Source organism: Pituophis catenifer, unplaced genomic scaffold (genome assembly GCF_029215685.1).
Source record: "Pituophis catenifer annectens isolate HBS135680 unplaced genomic scaffold, rPitCat1.0.hap2 SCAF_1, whole genome shotgun sequence".
NCBI classification, from domain to species: domain Eukaryota; kingdom Metazoa; phylum Chordata; class Lepidosauria; order Squamata; family Colubridae; genus Pituophis; species Pituophis catenifer.
The window spans coordinates 727,305-750,837 of record NW_027256881.1 but is presented as its reverse complement, the minus strand read 5'-3'; the positions used below and the strand labels follow the sequence as shown (position 1 = coordinate 750,837).

The 23,533-nt window shown below is 46.4% G+C and overlaps 1 protein-coding gene and 1 long non-coding RNA gene across 2 annotated transcripts in view; one reads left to right on the top strand and one right to left on the bottom strand.

Annotated features, from left to right (window-relative positions):
- The window catches only part of DOC2B (double C2 domain beta), a 238,253-nt gene that overhangs the window by 177,837 nt on the left and 36,883 nt on the right, over window positions 1–23,533 (bottom strand). The window contains exon 8 of the mRNA XM_070931387.1: window positions 314–495. Within this exon, the coding sequence (XP_070787488.1) occupies window positions 314–495 (182 nt within the window). The remainder of the gene's footprint in view (window positions 1–313; window positions 496–23,533) is intronic.
- Window positions 9,032–10,470, top strand: LOC139308460 (uncharacterized). The gene is made up of 3 exons (XR_011599720.1): window positions 9,032–9,108; window positions 9,257–9,462; window positions 10,392–10,470. It is a non-coding gene; the product is annotated as an uncharacterized lncRNA (long non-coding RNA).

The window sequence follows — 23,533 nt, the reverse complement described above, 5'->3', positions numbered from 1 at the left end:
AGACTCCTCCTGGAGCTGGAGGCTCGAAGCGTAAAACCGGGCAGCGGGCTAAAGACTTGCTCCCTGGGTCGTAGACGGGGGAGGGAGATCGGCACGGCCAGCCCAGCCTCGGGGAAGACAAGCGGGCGATCTTCGTGCTTCGTTATGTACGAAGTCCGTCTTCCGGGATAGACTGCTGCTGGAGCTGGAGGCTCGAAGGAAGAGCCGGGCGAGGGGGCGATGAGGATAGTTCGCTCAAGGCTCTCTGGTAGCCACCCGACCCCTGAGATCGGGCCGGCCAGCCCCGGGGAAGGCAAACGGGCCGGATTCATACTTCGGGATAGACTGCTGCAGGAGCTGGAGGCTCGAAGGAAAGGCCGGCAAGGGGGCGGTCGAGGATGGCTCGCTCAAGGCTCTGCAAGCAGACCCGGGGAGGGAGATCGTCCCGGCCAGTCTCCGGGAAGGCAAATGGGAGATGTTCGTACTCCGGGGGTAGACTGCTGCTGGAGCTGGAGGCTCGAAGCATGAAAGAAGGGACGGATAGCGGGCTAAAGACCTGCTCCCTGGGTCGTAGTCAGGGGAGGGAGATCGGGCCGGCCAGCCCAGCCTCGGGGAAGGCAAGCGGGCGGTCTTCGTGCTCCGTATGTGCGAAGTCTGTCTTCCGGGATAGACTGCTGCAGCAGCTGGAGGCTCGGAGGAAGGGCGGGCAAGGGGGCGATCGAGAATGGCTCGCCCAAGCTTCTGCAGCCCTCAACTTACGAGCCGCTAGAGAGGGAGGGAGATCGGCCAGCCTTGGGGAAGGCAAGCGGGCGATCTTCATACTCCGGGATAGACTGCTGCTGGGGCTGGAGGCTCGAAGGAAGGGCCGGGCTAAGGGGGAGGCTGAAGGCGGCTCGTCCAAGACTCTCCAGCACCCTCCTTCTACCCTCCGCTAGAGAAGGGAGGGAGATCGGGCCGGGTCGCCCAGCCTCCGGGAAGGCAAGCGGGCCATGTTCCTAGTCCGTATGGAAGCTTCGTGCGGCTGTTGATTAAAAATAGGATCGCCAGCATGATTGCCAACGTCCGATGATGGATATAGCGCAAGAAAGAAGATGGAGCTTTTGGGATAGACTGCTGCTGGAACTGGAGGCTCGCAAGGAAGCGACGCCCTCGCCTCTCCAGTTCCCCCACCCCTGTCCCGCTAGAGAGGAAAGGGGGGATCCGTCCGGCCAGCCCAGCCTCGGGGATGGCAAGGGAGGCGCGGGTCCTCCATCTGGAGCTTCCCAGATAGACTGCTGCTGCAGCTGGGAGAGCATCAAGATCACATGAAGTGTTGATACCACTTGGGAAGGCCACACTTGGAATGCTGCATCCAGTTGTGGTCCCCACGATACAAAAAAAACAGATGTGGAGACTCTAGAAAGAGTGCAGAGAAGAGCAACAAAGATGCTGAGGGGACTAGAGGCTAAAACAGATAAAAAGGACGAGTTGCAGGAACTGGGTAGGTCTAGTTTAATGAAAAGAAGGACTATGTTCCAATATCTCAGTTTTCCAGTATCTCAGGGGATGCCCCAAAGAAGAGGGAGTCAAGCTATTCTCCAAAGCACCAGAAGGCAAGATAAGAAACAATGGATGGATGCTAATCAAAGAGAGAAGCAACCTAGAACTAAGGAGAAATTTCCTGGCAGTCAGAACAATTAATCAGTGGAGCAACTTGCCACCAGAAGTTGTGAATGCTCCAACACTGGAAGTTTTTAAGAAGTGATTGGACAACCATTTGCCTAAAATGGCATAAAGTTTCCTGCCTAAGCAGGAACTTCCAACTCTATTCTATTCTATTCTATTCTGTTCTGTTCTGTTCTGTTCTGTTCTGTTCTGTTCTGTTCTATTCTATTCTATTCTATTCTATTCTATTCTATTCTATTCTATTCTATTCTATTCCATTCCATTCCATTCCATTCCATATTTTCTATTCTATTCTATTCTATTCTATTCTATTCTATTCTATTCTATTCTATTCTATTCTATTCCATTCCATTCCATTCCATTCCATATTTTCTATTCTATTCTATTCTATTCTATTCTATTCTATTCTATTCTATTCTATTCCATTCCATTCCATTCCATTCCATTCCATTCCATTCCATATTTTCTATTCTATTCTATTCTATTCTATTCTATTCTATTCTATTCTATTCTATTCTATTCTATTCTATTCTATTCTATTCCATTCCATTCCATTCCATATTTTCTTTTCTATTCTATTCTATTCTATTCTATTCTATTCTATTCTATTCTATTCTATTCTATTCTATTCTATTCTATTCCATTCCATTCCATTCCATTCCATATTTTCTATTCTATTCTATTCTATTCTATTCTATTCTATTCTATTCTATTCTATTCTATTCTATTCCATTCCATATTTTCTATTCTATTCTATTCTATTCTATTCTATTCTATTCTATTCTATTCTATTCTATTCTATTCCATTCCATTCCATTCCATATTTTCTATTCTATTCTATTCTATTCCATTCCATTCCATTCCATTCCATTCCATTCCATTCCATTCCATTCCATATTTTCTATTCTATTCTATTCTATTCTATTCTATTCTATTCTATTCTATTCTATTCTATTCCATTCCATTCCATTCCATTCCATTCCATTCCATATTTTCTATTCTATTCTATTCTATTCTATTCTATTCTATTCTATTCTATTCTATTCTATTCTATTCTATTCTTCTATTCCATTCCATTCCATTCCACTATTCTATTCTATTCTATTCTATTCCATTCCATTCCATTCCATTCCATTCCATTCCATTCCATATTTTCTATTCTATTCTATTCTATTCTATTCCATTCCATTCCATTCCATTCCATTCCATATTTTCTATTCTATTCTATTCTATTCTATTCTATTCTATTCTATTCTATTCCATTCCATTCCATTCCATATTTTCTTTTCTATTCTATTCTATTCTATTCTATTCTATTCCATTCCATTCCATTCCATTCCATATTTTCTATTCTATTCTATTCTATTCTATTCTATTCCATTCCATTCCATTCCATTCCATTCCATTCCATATTTTCTATTCTATTCTATTCTATTCTATTCTATTCTATTCTATTCTATTCTATTCTATTCTATTCCATTCCATTCCATTCCATTCCATATTTTCTTTTCTATTCTATTCTATTCCATTCCATTCCATTCCATTCCATTCCATATTTTCTATTCTATTCTATTCTATTCTATTCTATTCTATTCTATTCTATTCTATTCTATTCTATTCTATTCCATTCCATTCCATTCCATTCCATATTTTCTATTCTATTCTATTCTATTCTATTCTATTCTATTCTATTCTATTCTATTCCATTCCATATTTTCTATTCTATTCTATTCTATTCTATTCTATTCTATTCCATTCCATATTCTCTACTCTACTCTACTCTACTCTACTCTACTCTACTCTACTCCACTCCACTCCACTCCACTCCATTCCATTCCATTTCATTTCATTTCATTCCATTCTTTTATTTTATTTTAAAGAAGATGTTGGATAACCATTTGTCTGAAATGGAGATTTTGCAGTATCCTTCCCCTAGGAGTGAGGAGGGAATGGGGATTTTGCAGTACCCTTCTCCTGCCACGCCCACTAAGCCCCACCACGCCCATCAAGCCACGCCCAAAGGTAGTAAAAAAAATTGAATTTCACCACTGCTCCAAAGTCCCTTCCGACTCAGTTATTCTATTCCATTCCATTCCATTCTATTCTAAATGGGGGCAGCCTGGATAAGGGAGGGGGGGAGAGCAGCCAGCTTCCCTTCTTCACCCTGCCCACCCACACTTCTGGGTGTAGATAAAACACAGCTAAGGCCCCGTTTACAGAGATGCACACCCCCCACCCAAAACACTCACGCACATCCCTCTCCTAGAAGAATGAAGTATTTTTGAGGAATATTAAAAGGTGGAATATTCTATTTCTCCAAAGGGAGAAATGGAGAAAGATGCTCTTAAAAACTGGAAGGAAGACTCAAATCTTTCTTAATAACCCCCCTCCGCCCCCCAGCAGATATTTTGTGCCCATTAAGAAAGATTGAGCCAGCTTATTCACAAAACAAAAGAATTTCACCTTGAACTGGTCTGGGGATTGTGCGATGAAGATGCTTTTGTGTCTTTTGCTATTTCGATGGTGGTGGGTTAATCCTATTAGGTGTTGTGGCCCGCCAGCGGCCTGCGCCGATCGTGGCTGATCCCGATGAGGAGGAGGCTGGTGTGGGGTTGCGCCAGCAGCCGGCGCAGCCGGCGCTCGCGTCGGACAGCGAGGAGGCCGAAGAGGATGTGGTGCCAGAGGCAGAGACTCTGCCTGGGCCTTCAGAACCTCCGGAGGCTCCTTCAAGTGGAGAGAGCGAAGTGGAGGAGCCTCTCCTCAATGCTCGGGCACGCAGGGCTGCCAGAAGGCAAGAGTGGCTACTCAGGAGGAGGAGGTCTCCTTGAGAGTAAGGTTTGAGGATAATTGGCCACTCCCTTAGCCTATTTAAGTCACACGCAGTTAGTAATTTCTTGCTGGAAATGACGTGTAATTATTACAGAGCATTTTGGAGAGTGAGTGTCTTATCGTATCTTGTTTTCTGGGCTGGTTGCCAATCTTTGCCGGACTTTGTTTATTCTTGGTACGTTATAACTTTGATAACGACCGTTGGTGTGTGTGTTACAAGGAATGGTGGATCAGGCCCAATAAAGAGACTTGAGTCATCTGGTAAAATATAACTCTTTTATTTGCAGGTTCATCACATCATCACTTGAATGCATCAGGAACTGGGGTGAGGAGAGGTGTGCCCACCTTTTATACCTGTGGGCGGGGATTCAGGTAAGGAGGGGCCTATGGGAGGAGCTGACCAGGTGGGAGTCTGGGTTAACCCCTGCACTACTGCACTATAGCTGATCCCTGGCACGGGCAGAGCATTTATACCTGACAAATCCCCCTCTAAATGCCTGACCCGTGTCTGTAGGCCTGACTGACTAGTTGGTACCCTGGGGTGGATGTTGAGCTTGGAAACTAAGTGTGAGTGTTGTTTGCCTTGTAGGGGTTTCGTGAGTATGTCTGCGGTCTGTTCCTCTGTATCGCAGTGTATGGCTTTTATGAAACCAATTCTGGAGAGCTGTCTAACGTGCTTATATTTTATGTCTATGTGCCTTGACCTTTGTCCTACAGCGTCGGACATGGATATCTCTATGGCGGCTTTGTTATCTTCATATATATTTATTGGGTAAGCTGGTTCTCTCCACACGCTGGCAAGTAGGTCGTCGAACCAGATGAGGTTGTTGGCGGCTTTGGAGAGGCATATGTATTCGGCTTCGGTAGTCGAAGTTGCCACCAGGATTTGTTTGCCTGAGTACCAATGCACTGGGCAGTTATTTAAGTAGAATATGTACCCAGATGTGCTTTTGCGGCCTTTGGCGTCTCCGGCCCAGTCAGCATCAGCGTAGCATGAGAGGATGGGTTCTTCGGATTTTTCAGGCTCTAGGGTTAAGCATGCATTGACACTCTGTTTCAGGTATCTTAGTACCCTTTTCACTGCGTCCCAGTGGTATGTGGTGGGTTTGCTCATGTGCCTGGATAGTAAATTAACGGATAGGGCAATGTCCGGTCTGGTCCAGTTGGCGATATACAGGAGGGAGCCTATGATTGACCTGTACAGCGTGTTGTCTCCAAATTCGGGTGATTCATCATGCATGTTTTTTAGAAAGTCCGCCTGCATGGGTGAATCACATCCCTTGGCGTCTGCCATGTTGCATTTATGGAGCAACTCTTCTATCTTCTCTTTCTGCGACAGTTGGAAACCCTTTGGCGTCTGGTTGACTTGTACTCCCAGGTATCGGTTTATCCTCCCAAGGTACTTTAGGGTGAAATGCTCGCTCAGCCTGCTGGCGAAGGTGTTGCGGTTGGCTTCGTGTTTGCTGATGTATAGAATGTCATCCACGTAAACTAGGATGTATTCTGGTGAGTCCCCCTCTTTCCTGGTGAAGAAACAGTTGTCAGCTATGGTCGCCGTGAATCCCATAGACTTCAGGGCCTCTACCAGGCATTCGTACCACCGTTTGCCTGATTGCTTTAGTCCATACAGGCTCTTATGAAGTAACCAGGTGTCCCCTCTGTTGGTTTCTTTGCTGTGGGGGGCTCTGATGTATATCTCCTTGTCTAGGTTGGCGTGCAGGTAAGCGGTCTGCACATCGAACTGGTGTACTTCCAGCCCTAGCAAGGATGCGATGACCAGGGCGCTCTTGACGCTCTCTGTTCTTACGGTGGGCGAATAGGTGTCTGTGTAATCCTCCGGAAACCTTTGAGCAAACCCCTGGGCAACTAATCTTGCCTTGTATAGGCTTTGGCCCCCCTCTAAGTTCTTGACTTTGAATATCCATCGGGTGCCTATTGTGTTCTTGCCCTCTGGGACTTTGGTGGGGGTGTACACCTCCAGCTTCCTCAGGCTGTCCAGTTCCTTGGCCATGGCTAACTCCCACTTTGCCCTCTCCCCCTGGGGTAGTCTTAGCACCTCTTCGTATGAGTTTGGCGTAACGTGGTTTGCATGCACGTGCATCACGTAATCATTTAACCTTTTTGGCAGCTGGTTTCTGGTCGATCTGACCGGCCTGGTTGCTGCCTGCTCAGTGTCATGCAGATATCTGGCTTCTCTTTGTGTCAGTGATTCGACACTTATCTTGGGATGATTCTCTTTCCATCCCTCAACCTTGATGCCTTGGAGGTCGGGCTTGGGCCTGCTCCCTTCCTGCTTCACTGTCTTGTTTTTGTTTTGGGTTTGCTCGATTGGGCTATCCTCCTGCTTGGTGGGTACCTCATTTAGGTGTAACCTGGACCAGTTGGCTTGCTCATGGAATGCCGCTGTTCTGGAGACCACAAACCTATTATTATTGTCCACAAACCTGAAGCCCTTGGTTCCTGGCTCGTACCCCATAAACCTGAGCCTTCTGGACACCTTATCCCCTTTCTTGCGCAACTGCTTGGGTATGTGTACATCAGCCGTTACACCGAACACATGTAGGTGTGCTATCTGCGGCTTCTTGTTATACATGACCTCGTAGGGTGTTTTGTCTATCACACTGGACCATGTTCTATTTAATGTATAGTTGGAGTAGACCAGGGCTTCAGACCAGAAGTGTTGGCCAATTCCCGCGTCCTCTAGGGCGCACCTGACCATCGTTTGCAGCGTGGAGTTCCGTCGTTCTGCGACCCCGTTCTGAAAGGCGGAAAACGGGGACGACGTAAAGTGAATCACGCCTTTGGACCTGAGCCAATGTGAGAAGTCCTTAGATAGAAACTCAGACCCTCTGTCGGTCATGATCTGTTTGATCTGTTTGTTGTTTTGGATTTCTACTCTTTTATAGAATTCTTTGAATTTTTGGAAGGCCTCATCCTTTTTTCTTAAGGTGTAGACGAAGCCATATCGACTATGGTCATCCACTATGGTGAGGAAGTACCTTTTTTTATAAGTTATGGATGGCCTTAGGGGCCCTACCAGGTCCATGTGTACTAGGTCGAATATTTGGTTGGCGGCGCGTAATGACTTCTTGGGTCTGGGTTTTACTTTTAGTTTTGAACACTTGCACACCGAGCACTCGAGGTAGTTTTCACAGTTTTTTATTATGGCACCCTCGGTACAATTGGCCATTTTTTGTATCACAGGAAAACTGGCGTGTCCAAGCTTGCGATGCAGCAGGTGGGCACAGTTGTCGTGCATTGGTTTGCCTATTGAGGGTCTCCTTTGGGTGTATTTGTTGTGTTGTGTCTCTGGTGTCGTGTTGTCATTGTTATCTACCTCCCTCCCGTCTACCTGTTCACCCTCAGCCCTGCCTTGGTCAGTGTCTTCTGCATTCTCTGAGCTGGTGTTTATGCTGTGGGCGTAATCCTCACAGAAAGTTATGTATGGTAACCCTTGGTCAATGGTTACTCTCCCTATATCCTTCCCGTCCTTGCTAACCTTCACGTTGCCTTTTGAGAATATCATCTCAATCCCTGATTCCCTGCTAAGTTTTACTGCAGCCAGGATGTTGTGGGGTATCTCCGGGACTAGTAGTACCCCCTCTATTTTCCCTACGCCTGGTAATGTAATTGCCCCTTTGCCTGTTACTCTAACTTGGTTCTGGTCTGCAACTTTGATGGAAAAATCCTCTCTCTTGAATGATGAGAGTAGTTTCTGATTGTATGTGGTGTGGTTGGAGGCTCCCGAGTCCAGGAGCCAAGAGCTGGTGTCTTTGTCTTGGTGTGTGGTGTGTGTGTGCTCCCCTATCCCATATAGGGACCCTGTCCTGCTGTCGCGTGAGCTGTCCCTGTTTCCCTTCCTATCCCTGGGGATGGGTGAGTCTCTACGCCTATACCTATCTTCGGATGTGTGCCTTTCTGTTTGTCTGTACCTATGCTCTGGCCTGCCTCTCTCCCTATAGTTCTTGGGGCAGTCCCTTTTGATGTGTCCCCTCGACCCGCAGATGTAGCACTCGGGCGTGTTGTGTTGTTTCTCTTGGAAGACTACTCTCTTCTCACTCTTGTGTTCTCTGGGAGGGCCGGGGCGGCCCCTCCTCAGATTATCTTCTGCGATGAGCCTGTTGGATAGCCTCTCCACAGACAGCATCCCTAGGCTGACGGTGTCTAAGTGTGTCAGGAAGCTATTCCATGAGTGATCTAAAGAGTTGATTATCACACTCTTCATGATTTGGTCAGAAATAACTTCTCCCCTAAGATGTAGCTCTGCTCTGGTACCGCTTAAGGACACTAGGTGCTCACTCATGGGTGTCCCTGGCTTAAGTCTGGCGGAAAAGAATTCCTTGGAAATTTGTGTGGTGGTGGACACACTCTCACTATAAAACAACCCAAACATTTTCCCTATGATTTCGGATACTGTGAGGTTGTGGCCAATACAGTGGTAAATGGTGGGGGAAATACTGGCAATTAAAAGGTAGAATGCCTTATGGTGCATGCAATCTAGCTCTAAAGTCCATGGTCTCTCAGGGGGGTCATTAATAAAATGAGACATGTTTTCTTTCAGAAATACCACCTGGAGCTGCTGTGACCACTCTAGGATATTGCCCCCATCCATCCTCAACTTGGGAAAGTCAACAGGTAAGTTCCCAGCACTAGTAGTAAAATTACTTACTGCTGGCTGCTGTCCATGGTTCCTTATGTCTCTATAGCAGCAATAGGGCATAGGAACGCTTGCCGGTAATTTAAAAGTCCCGCTTTGTAATTTTTTTCTTTTTTCTTCTTCTAGGCGGAAGAGCGCATGCGCGAAGTCCATTTCAGCTCCGCCGTCGCCGAGGAAGGACCTGTTCATCGCGGCTCCGCTGTGGAGGCCTCTGCCGGTCGGGTAGGCCTCGGCTTCGTACTTGGGGGTCCAGATGTGCTCCTGGGGGCGTCGTCCAGCGGCTGCTTCTCCCGAGTGAAGATCCTGGCGGCGTTGGGGCTCCGGTGACGGCTGTAAGTAGCTGCCCCAATCCATGCGGTCCGGGGTGCGCGGCCTGGGCGATCGGAGGCGCGGTGTCCCTGGGGTGCGAAGATGGGCTGGCGAATCGCCGCGGGCGTCGGTGGCTCTTGGGTGGGCGCTCCGCTGTCCCTCTCCTCGTCTTCCCTTCTGCTTCGGCCTCTCTGGCTTATCTTTGGTAATTTTGAGGCCTGGGCCGAAGGCGGCGGCAAGGGTCTTCATGGCCCTATCGACTTGCCGCTCGCTGGGGGTGTACCAGGGGTCGGAGTCAGATTCGGTTCCCTCTCCCTGGTCACTTTCATCATTGTTTATGGCCCGGCATTTTTCGCGCGCCGGCCATTTTGAATTCTGATCGCTGATTGGTTGGGGGTCGGCCATCTTGTCTGACCATGTGGACAAAGATGGCTGCCGTTTCAAATTTAGAGCGGGGCTTTGGGGCTCGGTGGCCGTTGGAAGTGCCCTTTTGGGCGATCCACTCACCGAGTCCAGCTCCTCAAGTTCAGAGTCCGAGCCCTCTTCGCTCCTTGCCACTTCGCGGTCGATTATGAAGCTCCGCAGGTCGGCAAGGAGGTTCTTGTCACCGGCTCGCTCTTTCAGCAGCTGCAGGACGTCGAGTCGCAGCTTCTCTTCCTCTTGGTCGTGGTGGTGGGCCCTTTTTCCTTTTTCGATCTCCCCCCTTTCTTCCGTCGCTGTGGCTTTGGGGGTGGCTGAGGTTCCTGCCTTCCCTGGCGAGTCCGATGGGTTGCTCTCCCGTTGCTTCGGAGGTGTCGCCATTCTGCAGGTAGGTATGGGTCCTTGTTTTGTGGCTTGGGATCTTTGGGCCTTACCAACCATCCTCTGCTACCATTTTGTTACAAGGAATGGTGGATCAGGCCCAATAAAGAGACTTGAGTCATCTGGTAAAATATAACTCTTTTATTTGCAGGTTCATCACATCATCACTTGAATGCATCAGGAACTGGGGTGAGGAGAGGTGTGCCCACCTTTTATACCTGTGGGCGGGGATTCAGGTAAGGAGGGGCCTATGGGAGGAGCTGACCAGGTGGGAGTCTGGGTTAACCCCTGCACTACTGCACTATAGCTGATCCCTGGCACGGGCAGAGCATTTATACCTGACAGTGTGTCACAATCAGGGTGGATAAAAATCAATAATTTTTTTAAAAAAATAAAAAAATTCAGATTTTTTTGATTTAAATCGGATTTTTTTGATTTTTATCGAATTTATTTTAATAAAAAAATTTTGAGGTAAAAATCTATTGTAAGGTAGTTTTCTATTTAAGATACATAAATAATTTAGTTTATTCAGCATGAAATGGAGCTTAGTTATGTAGCAGGAGGCTGTATATTCTGCAACACTGGGACTATCGGTGAGTCAACAGTGGGTCAAAGGAGTAGCAGAGATGACAGTTGCTCTTTAAAAATTATGATTTAAATCGAGTTGATTTAAATCAAGTCTTTTTACTAGTGATTTAAATCATGATTTAAATTGTGATTTAAATCAACTCGATTTAAATCAAATCCACCCTGGTCACAATCCTTGGAAATTCGGAGCTGGGGCAGAACATTATGCCCTAAAAGCAGTGGTGAAATCTGAACTGGTTTACTACTGGTTTGCTAGCTGCGCATGTGCTGCATGCGCGCAAGCGGTGCGCACCACGCACCAAATGCAATGTGCGTGCGCGCAGTGCACACCAAAAGGAGGCAGGGGGTAAGTAGAACAGCACGCAGGTGGGGGGGTGATCAGCTGTGGCGCACGATCTTCAAAGCATTTTCAAAGCATTCGCGGAATAAGTTGTAAAAAAATGCTTTTAAAAAGTTTTTTAAAAAAGGCTTTGACAATCGCGCGGCATAGCTGTGATCGTCGGAGCCTTTTTAAAAACTTTTTTAAAGTTTAAAGTTCTAGAGAACCGGTAGTAAAAAAATACTTTAAAAAGTTAAAAAAAAAAAAAAGTTCTGATGATCAGCTGAGCAACGCGCGATCTTCGGAACTTTTTTAAAAAAAAAAAATTAGTATTTTTAACTACCGGTTTTGGAGAACCAGTAGTAAAAAAATGCTAAAAAAGTGTTTAAAAAAGTTCTGACAATCGCGCGTCATTTAGCTGATCGTCGGAACTTTTTTTTTTTTACATTTTTTTCTACCGGTTCAGGCAAACCGGACTGAACCAGTAGCATTTCACCCCTGCCTAAAAGGTCATGTCCTGTTCTTAGAATTTGGGTGGAGAATGTAAATTTTAATCCCAGTGAAGGTCTTCCGAAGGTCGCAAAAGGAGATCTCGTGACCAGGGGACACTGCAACCGTCATGGAGCCTTGGTGGAGCAGCGGATTAAAGCGCTGTTAAATAGCACTTAGCTGCAAAGCTGCCTGCAATTACTGCAAGTTCAAATCTCACCAGGCTCAAGATTGACTCAGCCTTCCATCCTTCCGAGGTAGGTAAAATGAGGACCCGGATTGTGGGGGCAATAAGCTGACTTTGTATAAAAAAGAACACCGCTTAGGGGGGCCCGAAAGCCCAAATAAGCAGATATGTACAAAAAAGTATGAAGGCTATTGCTTAACGTATTGTAAGACACCCTGAGTCTCCGGAAAAGGGCGGCATATAAATCGAACCGATAGATAGATAGATAGATAGATAGATAGATAGATAGATAGATAGATAGATAGATAGATAAATAAATAAGAATCCGTTGCCAAACATCCAAATTTTGTGCACGTGATTGGGATTGTGCCGTGGTATGAAAAATGTCAATAGTTATCTTATTATTTATTCTATATTTATCTTTTACCAATAATACAGATATATAAATCACTTTAGTTCATTCACCTCAAATCCATGAATCTACAATTCATTAATCCTTTAGCAACTTTTTCAAATTTTTCTTTTCTTTTCTTTTCTTTCCTCTTTCTTTTTTTCTTTTTTTTTTTAATTTGATTTATATGCCGCCCTTCTCCGGAGACTCAGGGCGGCTTACAATGTGTTAAGCAATAGCCTTCATACTTTTGTATATTTATACAAAGTCAGCTTATTGCCCCCACAATCTGGGTCCTCAATTTACCTACCTTAGAAAGGATGGAAGGCTGAGTCAACCTTGAGCCTGGTGAGATTCGAATTTACAGTAATTGCAGGCAGCTGGTGTTAATCACAATGCTATCAGTCTGCTGAGCCACCAGGCCCTTTTCGATATCAATAGACTAATTAATAGATTAAGACAGTTTAACAAAGTTATTTCCCCCTGATTACATAATCTACAATTGTTTTAGAGTTTTCCTGTTTCTTTTCTGTATCTTTCCTTTTAAGTCCGTATTGCATCAGTCTCCTTCTTCTCCACGATACTATCTCTAAATCCTTCAGATTTTTTTTTCAGGGCCACTGTCACTAAACGAACTATTGTTAAGTCAAGGACTACCTGTCATGGACAAAAAAAGGATTGATGGAGAATTGTTTTCGGTAATCGCAGCTGAGATTATTCCGTGCACAAAGGTGGAAAAATTTAAATGCCCACCTGGAAGGCAGGGGTGGTTTAAGATGCCAGGATTTGCAGAGCTGGCAAAATTAACTTGTTTGGTTGGAGAAAAAAAACAAACTTACCACCTTTGGCACTGACGGGGAAACGGTTATGGGCTTTTTGCTGAAAAGGAGGAAAAATGAGCGTGTGATTGATGGCTTTGGCGATTAGAAAGGTTGAAATATGGAAAGCAGGGAGATAAACTCTGGCATTAGAGAACGGATCAAATAGAAATGCATTTATAACTGCGGTAAAAAAAAAAAAGAGTCGGAAGCTGTTTGTTTATATCTTTCTTTTTCTTTCTTTTCTCTTCTTCCTTTTTTCAAAATTTCTTTACTGTTAGTCCTCGACTTGCGGCCACAATTGAGCCCAGCATCTCCGTAGCTAAGCGACACACTTGTTAAGGGAGTTTGGCCTCATTTTTACGACCTTTCTTGCTAAGTTACTAACACCGTTGTTAAGTGAATCTGGCTTCCCCATCGACTTTGCTTGTCCGAAGGTCGCAAAAGGGGATCACGTGACCTCCCCGCCCCGCCCCGGAGATGCTGCGGTCGTCATAAATAGGAGTCAATTTGCCAAGTGTCCGAATTTTGGTCACGTGACCACAGGGATGCCGCAAAAGTCGTTAAGTGTGAAAAACGGTCCTATGTCACTTTTGTCGAACGGTCGCTAAATGAACTGTTGTAAGTCAGGGACTATCAGTACTGTTGGGGAATGCCGGGAACTGAAGGGGGTCATACATTTAGAGATCATCAGATGGTTTATGGAACAGATCAAATATCTCTGGTCAAAATGGAGTCAAGATTTTCTGAGCGATGTCAAAAATTCCTGGGCATAAGAGACAAAAAAATGCCAAAGCTATACAGGTAGTCCTCAAGTTACGACAGTTTGTTTAGTGACCATTCACAGTTACAAGGGCACTGAGAAAAGCGACTTATGTCCATTTATCACACGACAGTTGCAACATTGGTGATCAAAATTCAGAGCAACTGGCATGTACTTACGACGGTTTTCATGTCCCGATGTCACATGATTTCCTTTTGCGACCTTCCGACAAGCAAAGTCAAGGGGGAAGCCCGGATTCACTTTACAGCCATATTACTAACTTAACAACTGCAGGAATTCATTTAACAACGATGGCAAGAAAGGTTCGTAAAATGGGGTAAAACGTACTTAAGAGCCGTCTCGCTTAGCAACAGAAATATTGGGCTCAATGATGGTCGTCGGTCGAGGATTAACCGTACTACAGTTCCCATGCTGAGTTTCAGATACCGGAAGAAATTATTCAACTTTAAAGATGGGAAGAGGTGTCAAGATCTGGGTTTTGTCAGCTTCTCATCTTTGTGTACGTGTGAAAATTCAGTATTTTTTCTCAGATTCTCAGTTCGGCAAATCTGTCAAGTTGGTTGTTTGATGAAACTGAGGGTTTCTTTCATTTAAAGAAAAGTTTGCAATTCACACCGGGGGGGGGTGCATTTTCATGTTCATTTCTCCAAAAGTACGTCTCTTTGTCGTCAATGCGTATACAATTTTTTTTTTAAATCCGGGAATACTTTTAATTATTTTGCACATTCTTCTCGTGAATGTCCATGAAGTTTTCGGTACAAGTCTTTTCGCCAAGATGCATTTATTGTGTTGTCAACATTGCAAAAGCGAGAGAACTGTGAACGCGGAATGATAACTCGGTTCTATTTATGTTGCTGGTTTGAAAATCTGGAATTGGGGCTGACGCTGCATTGAAATGCAAACTAATTTTTATTTATTTTCTTTGGTCCGATTGCTATTCTGCGTTTGTTTTGTAAACCGTTCCTGCCTCTGCGTCTTCTTTGTTGCTTGAGGTTCAAATTAATCCTTCCCTTCGTATATCTTTCTATTTATTTTTCTCTCTATTTATTCCTCTTTCGGACGAGGTAGGTTTGCAAGTCTTTCTCGTTGTGTTCTATAAAAAAAACCTCAATAAAATTATATCATTAACTGCAAGAAAACGACCCAGCTCAGAGAGCACCAATGACCTCAGTCCTTCTCTTTCCCTTTCTTTCTTTCTTTCTTTTTCTTTCTTTCTTTCTTTTTCTTTTTTCTTTTCTTTTTCTCTTTCCTTATTTATTTTTTTTTCTCTTTCTTTCTCCTTCTCTTTCTCTTTTTCTTTTTCTTTCTCTCTTTCTCCTTCTTCTCCTTCTCCTCCTTCTTCTTCTCTTCCTCCTCCTCCTCCCCCCCCCATTTCATTCCACAAACTCTAGTCCTTTGCAGACTTGATGATGTTACCTAGTTGGGTCATTTCTGAAGTGAGTTTTGCTTCATTTTATAACCTTTCTTGCCACTGTTGTTAAGTGGAGGACTATCTCTAATGCAGGGGAATATTTAAAAAAAAAAGAGAGAGAGAGAGAGAGAGAGAGAGAGAATGAAGCAAGGCTTTAGAGAGAGTCTATAGCTTCATTTTTGCAGCTCAGATGTAAAACTTAATTAAGCTGTGTACTGTGCAGGAAGACATGAATGGGGAGGGGCTGCGTTTCATCCGCCCTTATTAGATCAATTCCATCTAATTGTGATGCATCACTCAGCAGTAACTGTCACTTTGAGAGATTATTGGGAGTGCCTTATTTTTTTGCACAAACACAAGGATAGGATAGGGATAAGAACAGAATTAGAAGAGAGGAGAGGAATGAATAGAACAAAACAGAACATGAAAATGGAATGGAATGGAGGATAGAATAGGATAGGATAGCAATGAATAGAAGATAACAGAACGGAATGGAATGGAAATTTAGAATAGAATGAAGGAAAGGAAAGGAAAGGAAAGGAAAGGAAAGGAAAGGAAAGGAAAGGAAAGGAAAGGAAAGGAAAGGAAAGGAAAGGAAAGGAAAGGAAAGGAAAGGAAAGAAGGAAAGGAAAGGAAAGGAAAGGAAAGGAAAGGAATGGAATGGAATGGAATGGAAATTTAGAATAGAATAGAGGATAGGATAGGATAGGATAGCAATGAATAGAACAGAACAGAACAGAACAGAACAGAACAGAGGAAAGGAAAGGAAAGGAAAGGAAAGGAAAGGAGAATGGAATGGAATGGAATGGAATGGAATGGAATGGAATGGAATGGAATAGAACAGAATAGAATTGAATAGAATAACAGAGTTGGAAGGGACCTGGGAGGTCTTCTAGTCCAGCCCCCTGCTCAAGGAGGAGACCCTATAATATAACTCCAGACAAGTGGCTGTCCAGTCTCTTCTTTAAAAAACCTCCAACATTGGGGCATCCACAACTTCTTGAGGCAAGTCGTTCCACCGATTGTCCTCACTTGTCAGGAAGTTTCTCCTTCGTTCCAGGTTGCTTCTCTCCTTGATGTGTTTGAAATTGGAAAAGTTCCCTCTGCGGCTCGGCATGTGCCCAATTTTACAACTGTTTTTGCCCTGGTTGTTAAGTGAATCCACTTGTCTGGAATGGTATAGGGCCGTGATGGCAAACCTATGGCACACGTGCCACAGCTGGCACGCAGAGCCCTCTCGCCCAGCTCAGCTCCACTATGCATGCATGCCGCCTCCCGCCTGCCAGCTGATTTTTGGGGTGCACGGGGGACAGGGCGCATGCAGGAGACCTGCGCACATGCACAGGGGGGCCACTCGCATGCATGGGGGTGGGGGTCGTGTGCGCATGTGCGGGGGTGGGGTAGAGCGTGGAGGGTTCAGCATGCTCCCCCACAGCTCGTTTTTGGGCCCAGGAGGCTGCAGGGAGGCCTGCTAGGCCCAAAACAGGGCTTGGGGGGGTATGCCTCCCCCACTGCCTGTTTTTGGGCCCAGGAGGCTGCAGGGAAGACTACTAAGCCCAAAATGGGTTATTGTTGTGGTCCGTCAGCAGCCTGCGGAGCTATCAGCGGAGTCGGACAGTGAGGAGGCTGGGGAGGCCCATGGGCCAGTCCTGGAGTCTGTGGAAGGCCCGGACGAGGGCTCTGCGTCAGAGGCAGAGATGGGGCCAGGCCCATCGGGGAGTGATGTGCGGACTCCGGAGCCTCCAGAGTCGGACATGAGAGAGGCAGAGGAACAGGAGGAGCCTGTTTCTAGTGCGCCCATGTGCAGAGCTGCCAGAAGGCAAGAACAGTTAAAACTAAAGGGACGACTCAGGAGTAAGGCCTGGAGATGATTGGCCCCTCCCATAAGGCTTAAAAGAGGAGCAAAGGCACGTGGGCCCTTTGCAGGAAAGCAACGTTGTTAATTCTGTTCCCAGTCGGCATCTCTGTTTGATTCTGGACTCCGTGTGGCTTTGTCAAGTAGGTCTTTGGCAGCGTGTCAAAGGAGATAAAGGCTGGTGATTATCCCGAAGGACTTCTCCCGAAGGACTTTTTGCAACTAATTGGGACTCAGCTGGGAATGAACGTAATTCACAGCTGTTGCAATAAAAGAGGTTTTTGGGACGACTCGTGGGTTTTAATGACTCAGGAAACCTAGGTCACCACAGGTATGGGGGAGGGGGTGCGGCTCACCCCCCATGGCCCATTTTTGAGCCCAGGAGGCTGCAGAGAGGCCTGTTAGGCCAAAAACAGGGGCGGGGGGGGTCATGCATGGGGGGACAAGGAGGGTCGCATGCGCGGGGAGAGCACGCATTGCGTATGCGCACGGGAGGGCACGCATTGCATTATGGGTGCCGGCACGTGTGTGTGTTGTCGTGTGTGCGTGCGTGCGCTTTCGGCACACAACGAGAAAAAGTTTAGCCATCACTGGTATAGGGGCTCCTGCCGGATTAGAAGACCTCCAAAGTTCCTTCCACCCCTATGTTTCTATGCTGTGTGAGATGGGGTAGCGACTGCTCCAGGCCTCTCTCAAAATTATGCTGGTTGCAGTTATCATGCAAATCCAGCATCTTTCAAACGTGGCAACTTGAAGCATGGCTGGGGAATTCTGGGAATAGAGGTCTACGCATCTTAAAAGTTGCCAAGGATGAGAAAACACTGCGTTAAGGAACTGAGAAGAAACATCGGTCAGAAATGGTGTAGGGCAGTGATGGCTAACCTTTTAGCCATTGTGTGCCAAAAGTGGGGGAAGCGTGGGGGGGGTGTCGCCCGTGTGCGTGCCCACACCCATACTTCTATGTGCCTCAGCCCCCGCGCATGTGTGCGTGACACACCTGCGCTCCCCCCCACTTTCAGCACACGATGGCCTGGTGGGCATGTTAGGCCCATTTTTTGCCCTCCCCAGGCTCCAGAGACTTTCTAGGAGCCTGGGGAGGACAAAAACGGCCTTCCCCACACCCCAGAGGTCCTCCAGAAACTGGAAACGACCTGTTTCCCGACTTCTGGTAGGCCCAGAAGGGCTGAAAATCAGCTGGCCAGCACGCACATGCGCACCGGAGCTGAACTCGCGTGCCCACCGATATGGCTCCACGTGCCACCTGTGGCACGCGTGCCATAGGTTCGCCATCACGGGTTAGTCCAACAGGAGGGTTGGACTAGATGACCTACAAGATCCCTGTTAATCTGTAAATTTTGCCCACAACAGCAAGGATGAGGGATTAATTCTACCTTCCCAATCTTTGTTCAGGGGGAGGTCTGTTTTCCTTCACTCCGTCACATTTCTTTTATCTTTCTGCCCAACAGAATGGCCATTAAGTGAGATTTTCACCCAGCCTCTGACAACCTCAAAACCTCAATCCCAAACTCAGACGAGAATTCATATTTGGTGGGATGGATAAGTGCAAAACAAAAAAAAAAAAAAAGAAAGATATTTAAATGTATTTTCTTTCTCGCGTGAGAGATGGAGCGAAAATGTGACTCGACATGTGAGAACGAGAGAGAGAGAGAATTAGAGAGGTGGTGTTGGGAGGGGGGGTTTGGAAGAAATAAACGGGGGTGTCAGACAGAAAAGGAGACATCCGAGAGAAAGGAAAAAAATTATATAAGGTTCTGAAAAGAAAGAGAAAAAGGAATGAGAAGTGAGGATAGCAAGAGTCTGATTCGCAGAATTTTTTTCCCCTAAGATCTTCCTATAAAAAGCAGAATTGTAGCTATTTGGTTTATTATTATCATGTTAAGAAAAAAGATGGCCACATAATAAACTGACTTTTTAAGAAGGTGGATTGTATGGAAAACGTAATAATTGGAATATTCATGTCTATATTCCTGGAATTTATATAAAGAAATATATGGGGAAAGTTATTTGGTTTATGATTATTATATAAAGAGAAAAAATAGCTATAAAACTAACTGACTTTTATTAAGATGTTGGATTGTATTATTTAAGGAAATGTATGCTACAAAACAATTGAGTTTATTATTCCTATAAGAAATGAATGATTGTAACACCACAATTTAAATTAATTTAAATTAATTAATTAACAATAATTAATTTGTACTAAGGTGATGGATATTGAAATAGATGACAATGGAAAACATCAGTAATTGTAATAAAGGAATATAAGGAAATACTAGGAATCATATTAGATGAGATTTTAAATTTGAGGGGTACAACATAGAATGGAAGGGAAAAGTTGAATTTGGTTAAGATTAGAGGTTAGGATAAAGGGTAATATTGGTTTTAAAAAAAATAGAGAGAATAATATTATGGCAAAAAGGAAGTATAGAAATTGTAATTTAGTTGAAATGACTAAAAACTGTTTAAATTTGTGAATCAGCCAAATACTCTGTTCAGAAAAAATACATTGTATATTTGTATGTGTGTTTGTGTAAAAAATAAAAAAACTTTTTTTTAAAAAAGCAGAATTGTACATAAAAAGGGAATACGGGGAGGGGGGGGTCCTTGGCTTACGACCAGAATTTCCACTGTTAAGCAAAGCGGTCGTTAAGTGAGTCGCACCCAACGACCTTCTTTGCTGCGGTTGTTAAGCGAAACACTGGAGGTGAATCCCGCAGTCCTTAAGCAAATCCAGTTTTCTTTAGCAACTTTGCTGGTCAGAAACTGGCTGGGAAGATCAGAAAAGTCTTGACCGACGGCCATAAAACACCGGATTTTGATCATGTGACCGTGGGGGCTGTTGCAACCGTCTTAAGTGCGAGGACTGACGATGAATCCCTTTTTTTTCAGTGCTGGTGTAACTTAAAACAGTCGCTAAATGAATGGTGCTAAGTCAAAGACTTCGTGAAATCTTCCAAGTGCATTGTTGTGGCTGTCACCTTGCTTTTTTTCATTTTCCTCACACACACCCCAAAACATGCCTGCTCCTGACACCCCCAAATCTACTCCATCCCCAAAAAATAACACACACAAAAAAAAAGTAGATTGGAAGTTCTAGCAAAACTTGTCTCCGGTTTGCAAACAAGATGATTATGGGACTGGAGGCTGAAACATACGATGAACGGTTGCAGGAACTGGGACTGGCTAGTCTAGTGAAGAGAAGGACCAGGGGAGACAGGAGAGCATCTTCCAATATTGGAGGGGCTGCCCCAGAGAGGAGGAAGGGGGTCAAGCTATTTTCCAAAGCATCGGAAGGCCAGACAAGGAATAATGGATGGAAACTGGACAAGGAGAGATTCAACCTGGAAATAAGGAGAATTTTTCTGACAGTGAGAAACAATCAACCCATGGAACAGAAGTTGCCTTCGGAAGTTGTGGGAGCTTCATCACTGGAGGCTTTCATGAAGAGACTGGACTGCCATCTGTCAGAAATGGTGTAGGGCCGTGATGGCGAACCTATGGCACGCGTGCCACAGGTGGCACACGGAGCCATATCTGGGTCACGTGAGCATTGCCCTAGCTCAGCTCCAGGGCACATGCATGTGCTGGCCAGCTAATTTTCTGGCCTTCTGGGCCCACCGGAAGTCGGGAAACAGGCCATTTCCAGCCTCTGGAGGGCCTCCGGGGGGCTGGGGAAGGCCGTTTTTGCCCTCCCCAGGCTCCAAGAAAGCCTCTGGAGCCTGGAAAGGGCAAAAAAAACAGGCCTACTGGGCCCACCGTGCCATTGCGTGCCAAAAGCGGGGGGAGACGCATTGAATTATGGTTGTGGGCACGCCTGTAAGGGGAGGTGTGCCAGGAGCCTCTCTTTTTCTCTCTTAAACATCGGAGAACGAAGGATTAAAAGAAAAAAAACAGAAATCCGGTAAAAAAAGAAAAGAAAAAGAAAGGCAGATGTTTGCAAGAAACCCGGTGGCGCCTGCCAAGCGAAAACCAATTGTAGATGTAATTTTTTGCACCGAGCTTTTAAAAGGACGATACGTACGATTGCGGGAAGGTGAAGGGAGAAGCGGAAAGACAATTATTTAAAAAAACCTTGAGATTGAATGCAGATCAAAAGGTGCAGATATATATAGAGAGAGCGCTTGCCGGATGAGGCGTGCAAACAATGCCGAGATTTTTTTTTCTTAGCCGGCGCGGTGGAGAAGCTGCTTTCAATACCAGACACCGATGACAAGCTGCAAGCCACAAAAGAGAACTTCGCGGTGATGATTAAGTGCCGCATTATCCTGGATGGGTTTTCTACCCAATGGGGGAAAACGGGACGGGGTGGAGAGAAATACTAACAAAAGCAGCATTGATGGAGAAGTGGAAGAAGGATGAGACATGAAACATCGGTGGCACCATGGTTAGGAGGAGACAAAAAGCAAAGGGCGGGGAAAGGGACCTTGAAAATCCATCATCCTGGGCGGGTGGGCTTCTCGGCAGCTTCTCCAAGTTCCGGTGGAGAGAACGTTCCCGCCTCGGCTTCCTTTGTGTGAAGACTAAAATTGGAAACACAGTCGGGCGGGAAGACGGCGACTCGAGAAGCAGAATGGGACTCGATCGCTCAATCCAAACAGAGCAAGATTGGGAGGGATCTTGGAGGTCTTCTAGTCCAACCAGAGGTGGGCTTCAAAAATTTTAGGAAGGGGTTCTTTGCCTGGGTGCTGGGTGGGCGTGGCCATGGTGTGCGGGGTCTAGTCGGCCTTGTGCACCACGGCAGGAGGGGTGTTTTTGCCCTCCCCAGGCTCTGGAGGTTTTTCTCGAACCTCCGGGAGGGCGAAAATGGCCTCCCCAGGCTCCAGAGGCTCTTTCGCCCTCTTCTCGATCTTCTGGTAGGCCCGTTTTTCGCCTTCCCCAAGCCTCCGCGTGTACCCTGCACTTACCTGCATCCAAAACCGGCCGCGTAGGAACTCCTTGGAGGGGCGGGCGGGCCCAGCCAGGAGTATGATTTGGCGGTTCTCCAAACTGCACAGAATCTTAGCTAGAGGTTCTTCCGAACCCCTGCAAACCCCCAAGTTCAAACCCCTGTTCAAGCAGGAGACCCTATACCCATGATGGCGAACCTATGGCATGCGTGCCACAGATGGCACGTGGAGCCATATTAGTGAGCACGCCAGCTCAGCTCTGGGGCGCATGCGCGCGCCGGCCAGCTGATTTTCGGGCCTTCTGGGCCCACCAGAAGTAGGGAAACAGGCTGTTTCCTGCCTCTGGAGGGCCTGGGGGTGGGGTGGGGAAGGCCCGTTTTTCTTTCTTACCTGGCTCCAGATCCTCTCTGTGTATCTGGGAAGGGCGAAAACAGCCTTTCCCACTCCCTTGTAAGCCCTACGTAGGCTGAAAGGGCCTATTTCCCGACTCCCGGTGGGACAGGAAGTGATGTTTTTTCCTGTCCCCAGCCTCCAGAGACTCCTAGAGAGGCTCCTAGAGACTCCTAGAGAGGCTCCTAGAGACTCCTAGAGAGGCTCCTAGGGACTCCTAGAGAGGCAAAAAATGTCACTACCTGTCCCACTGAGAGTTGGGAAATGGGCCCTTTCAGCCTCCGTAGGGCCTCCAAGGGAGTGGGAAAGGCTGTTTCCGCCCTTCCCAGATACACAGAGAGGATCTGGAACCAGGTAAGAAAGAAAAACGGGCCTACCAGGCCATCATGTGCCAGGAGCGGGGGGAGGGGTTGCACACGCATGCATGTGGGCATGTGTGCGCGCGACCCTCCTCCGCCCCCCCCCTCTCCTGGCACGCGATGGCAAAAAGGTTAGCCATCACTGCCCTATACCATTTCAGACAGGTGGTTGTCCGGTCTTTTCTTAAAAACTTCCAAGGATGAAGCATCTACAACTTCCAGAGGCAAGCTGTTCCACTGGTTAATTGTTCTCACTGTTAGGAAGTTTCTCCTCAGTTCTAGGTTGGATCTAGGCTAGCTTGGTCGCTCAACAGTGAAACACGGGTGAAGTGGGGCACAGCAGCACCTGCATTTTCTGTGCTGCATGAAAAAAGCACATCTTCCTCCCACTGTCCTCACCACTTTCTATAGAGCAGAGGTGTCAAACTCAAGGTCCGTGGGCCACATCTGGCCTGCAGGGTGCTTAGTTTTGGCCCGTGGGGCCGGCGTGGAAACAGCAAAGGCCTGACCCACGGTGCCTCTGCTAGCGCATGGACCCCTCACACCGCAATGGCCTCCTGCAACTCTCTGCCAGCGAAAAGAGAGCTGGGGGGGGGGGGCCTCCCAGGCTGCATTTTTGCTGGCAGAGGGCTGCAGTAGGCCATCCAGGCCGAAAATGGGGCGCGGGGTGGCCGCGCAGAGCCCCCCTGAGCTCCGTTTTCACTGGCAGAGGGCTATCAAAACAAACTAAAAACGAAACAAAAAGGAGAAATGTTTCCCCTTTTGCATTTGAGCATGCAAGAAGGGACAGGAAAG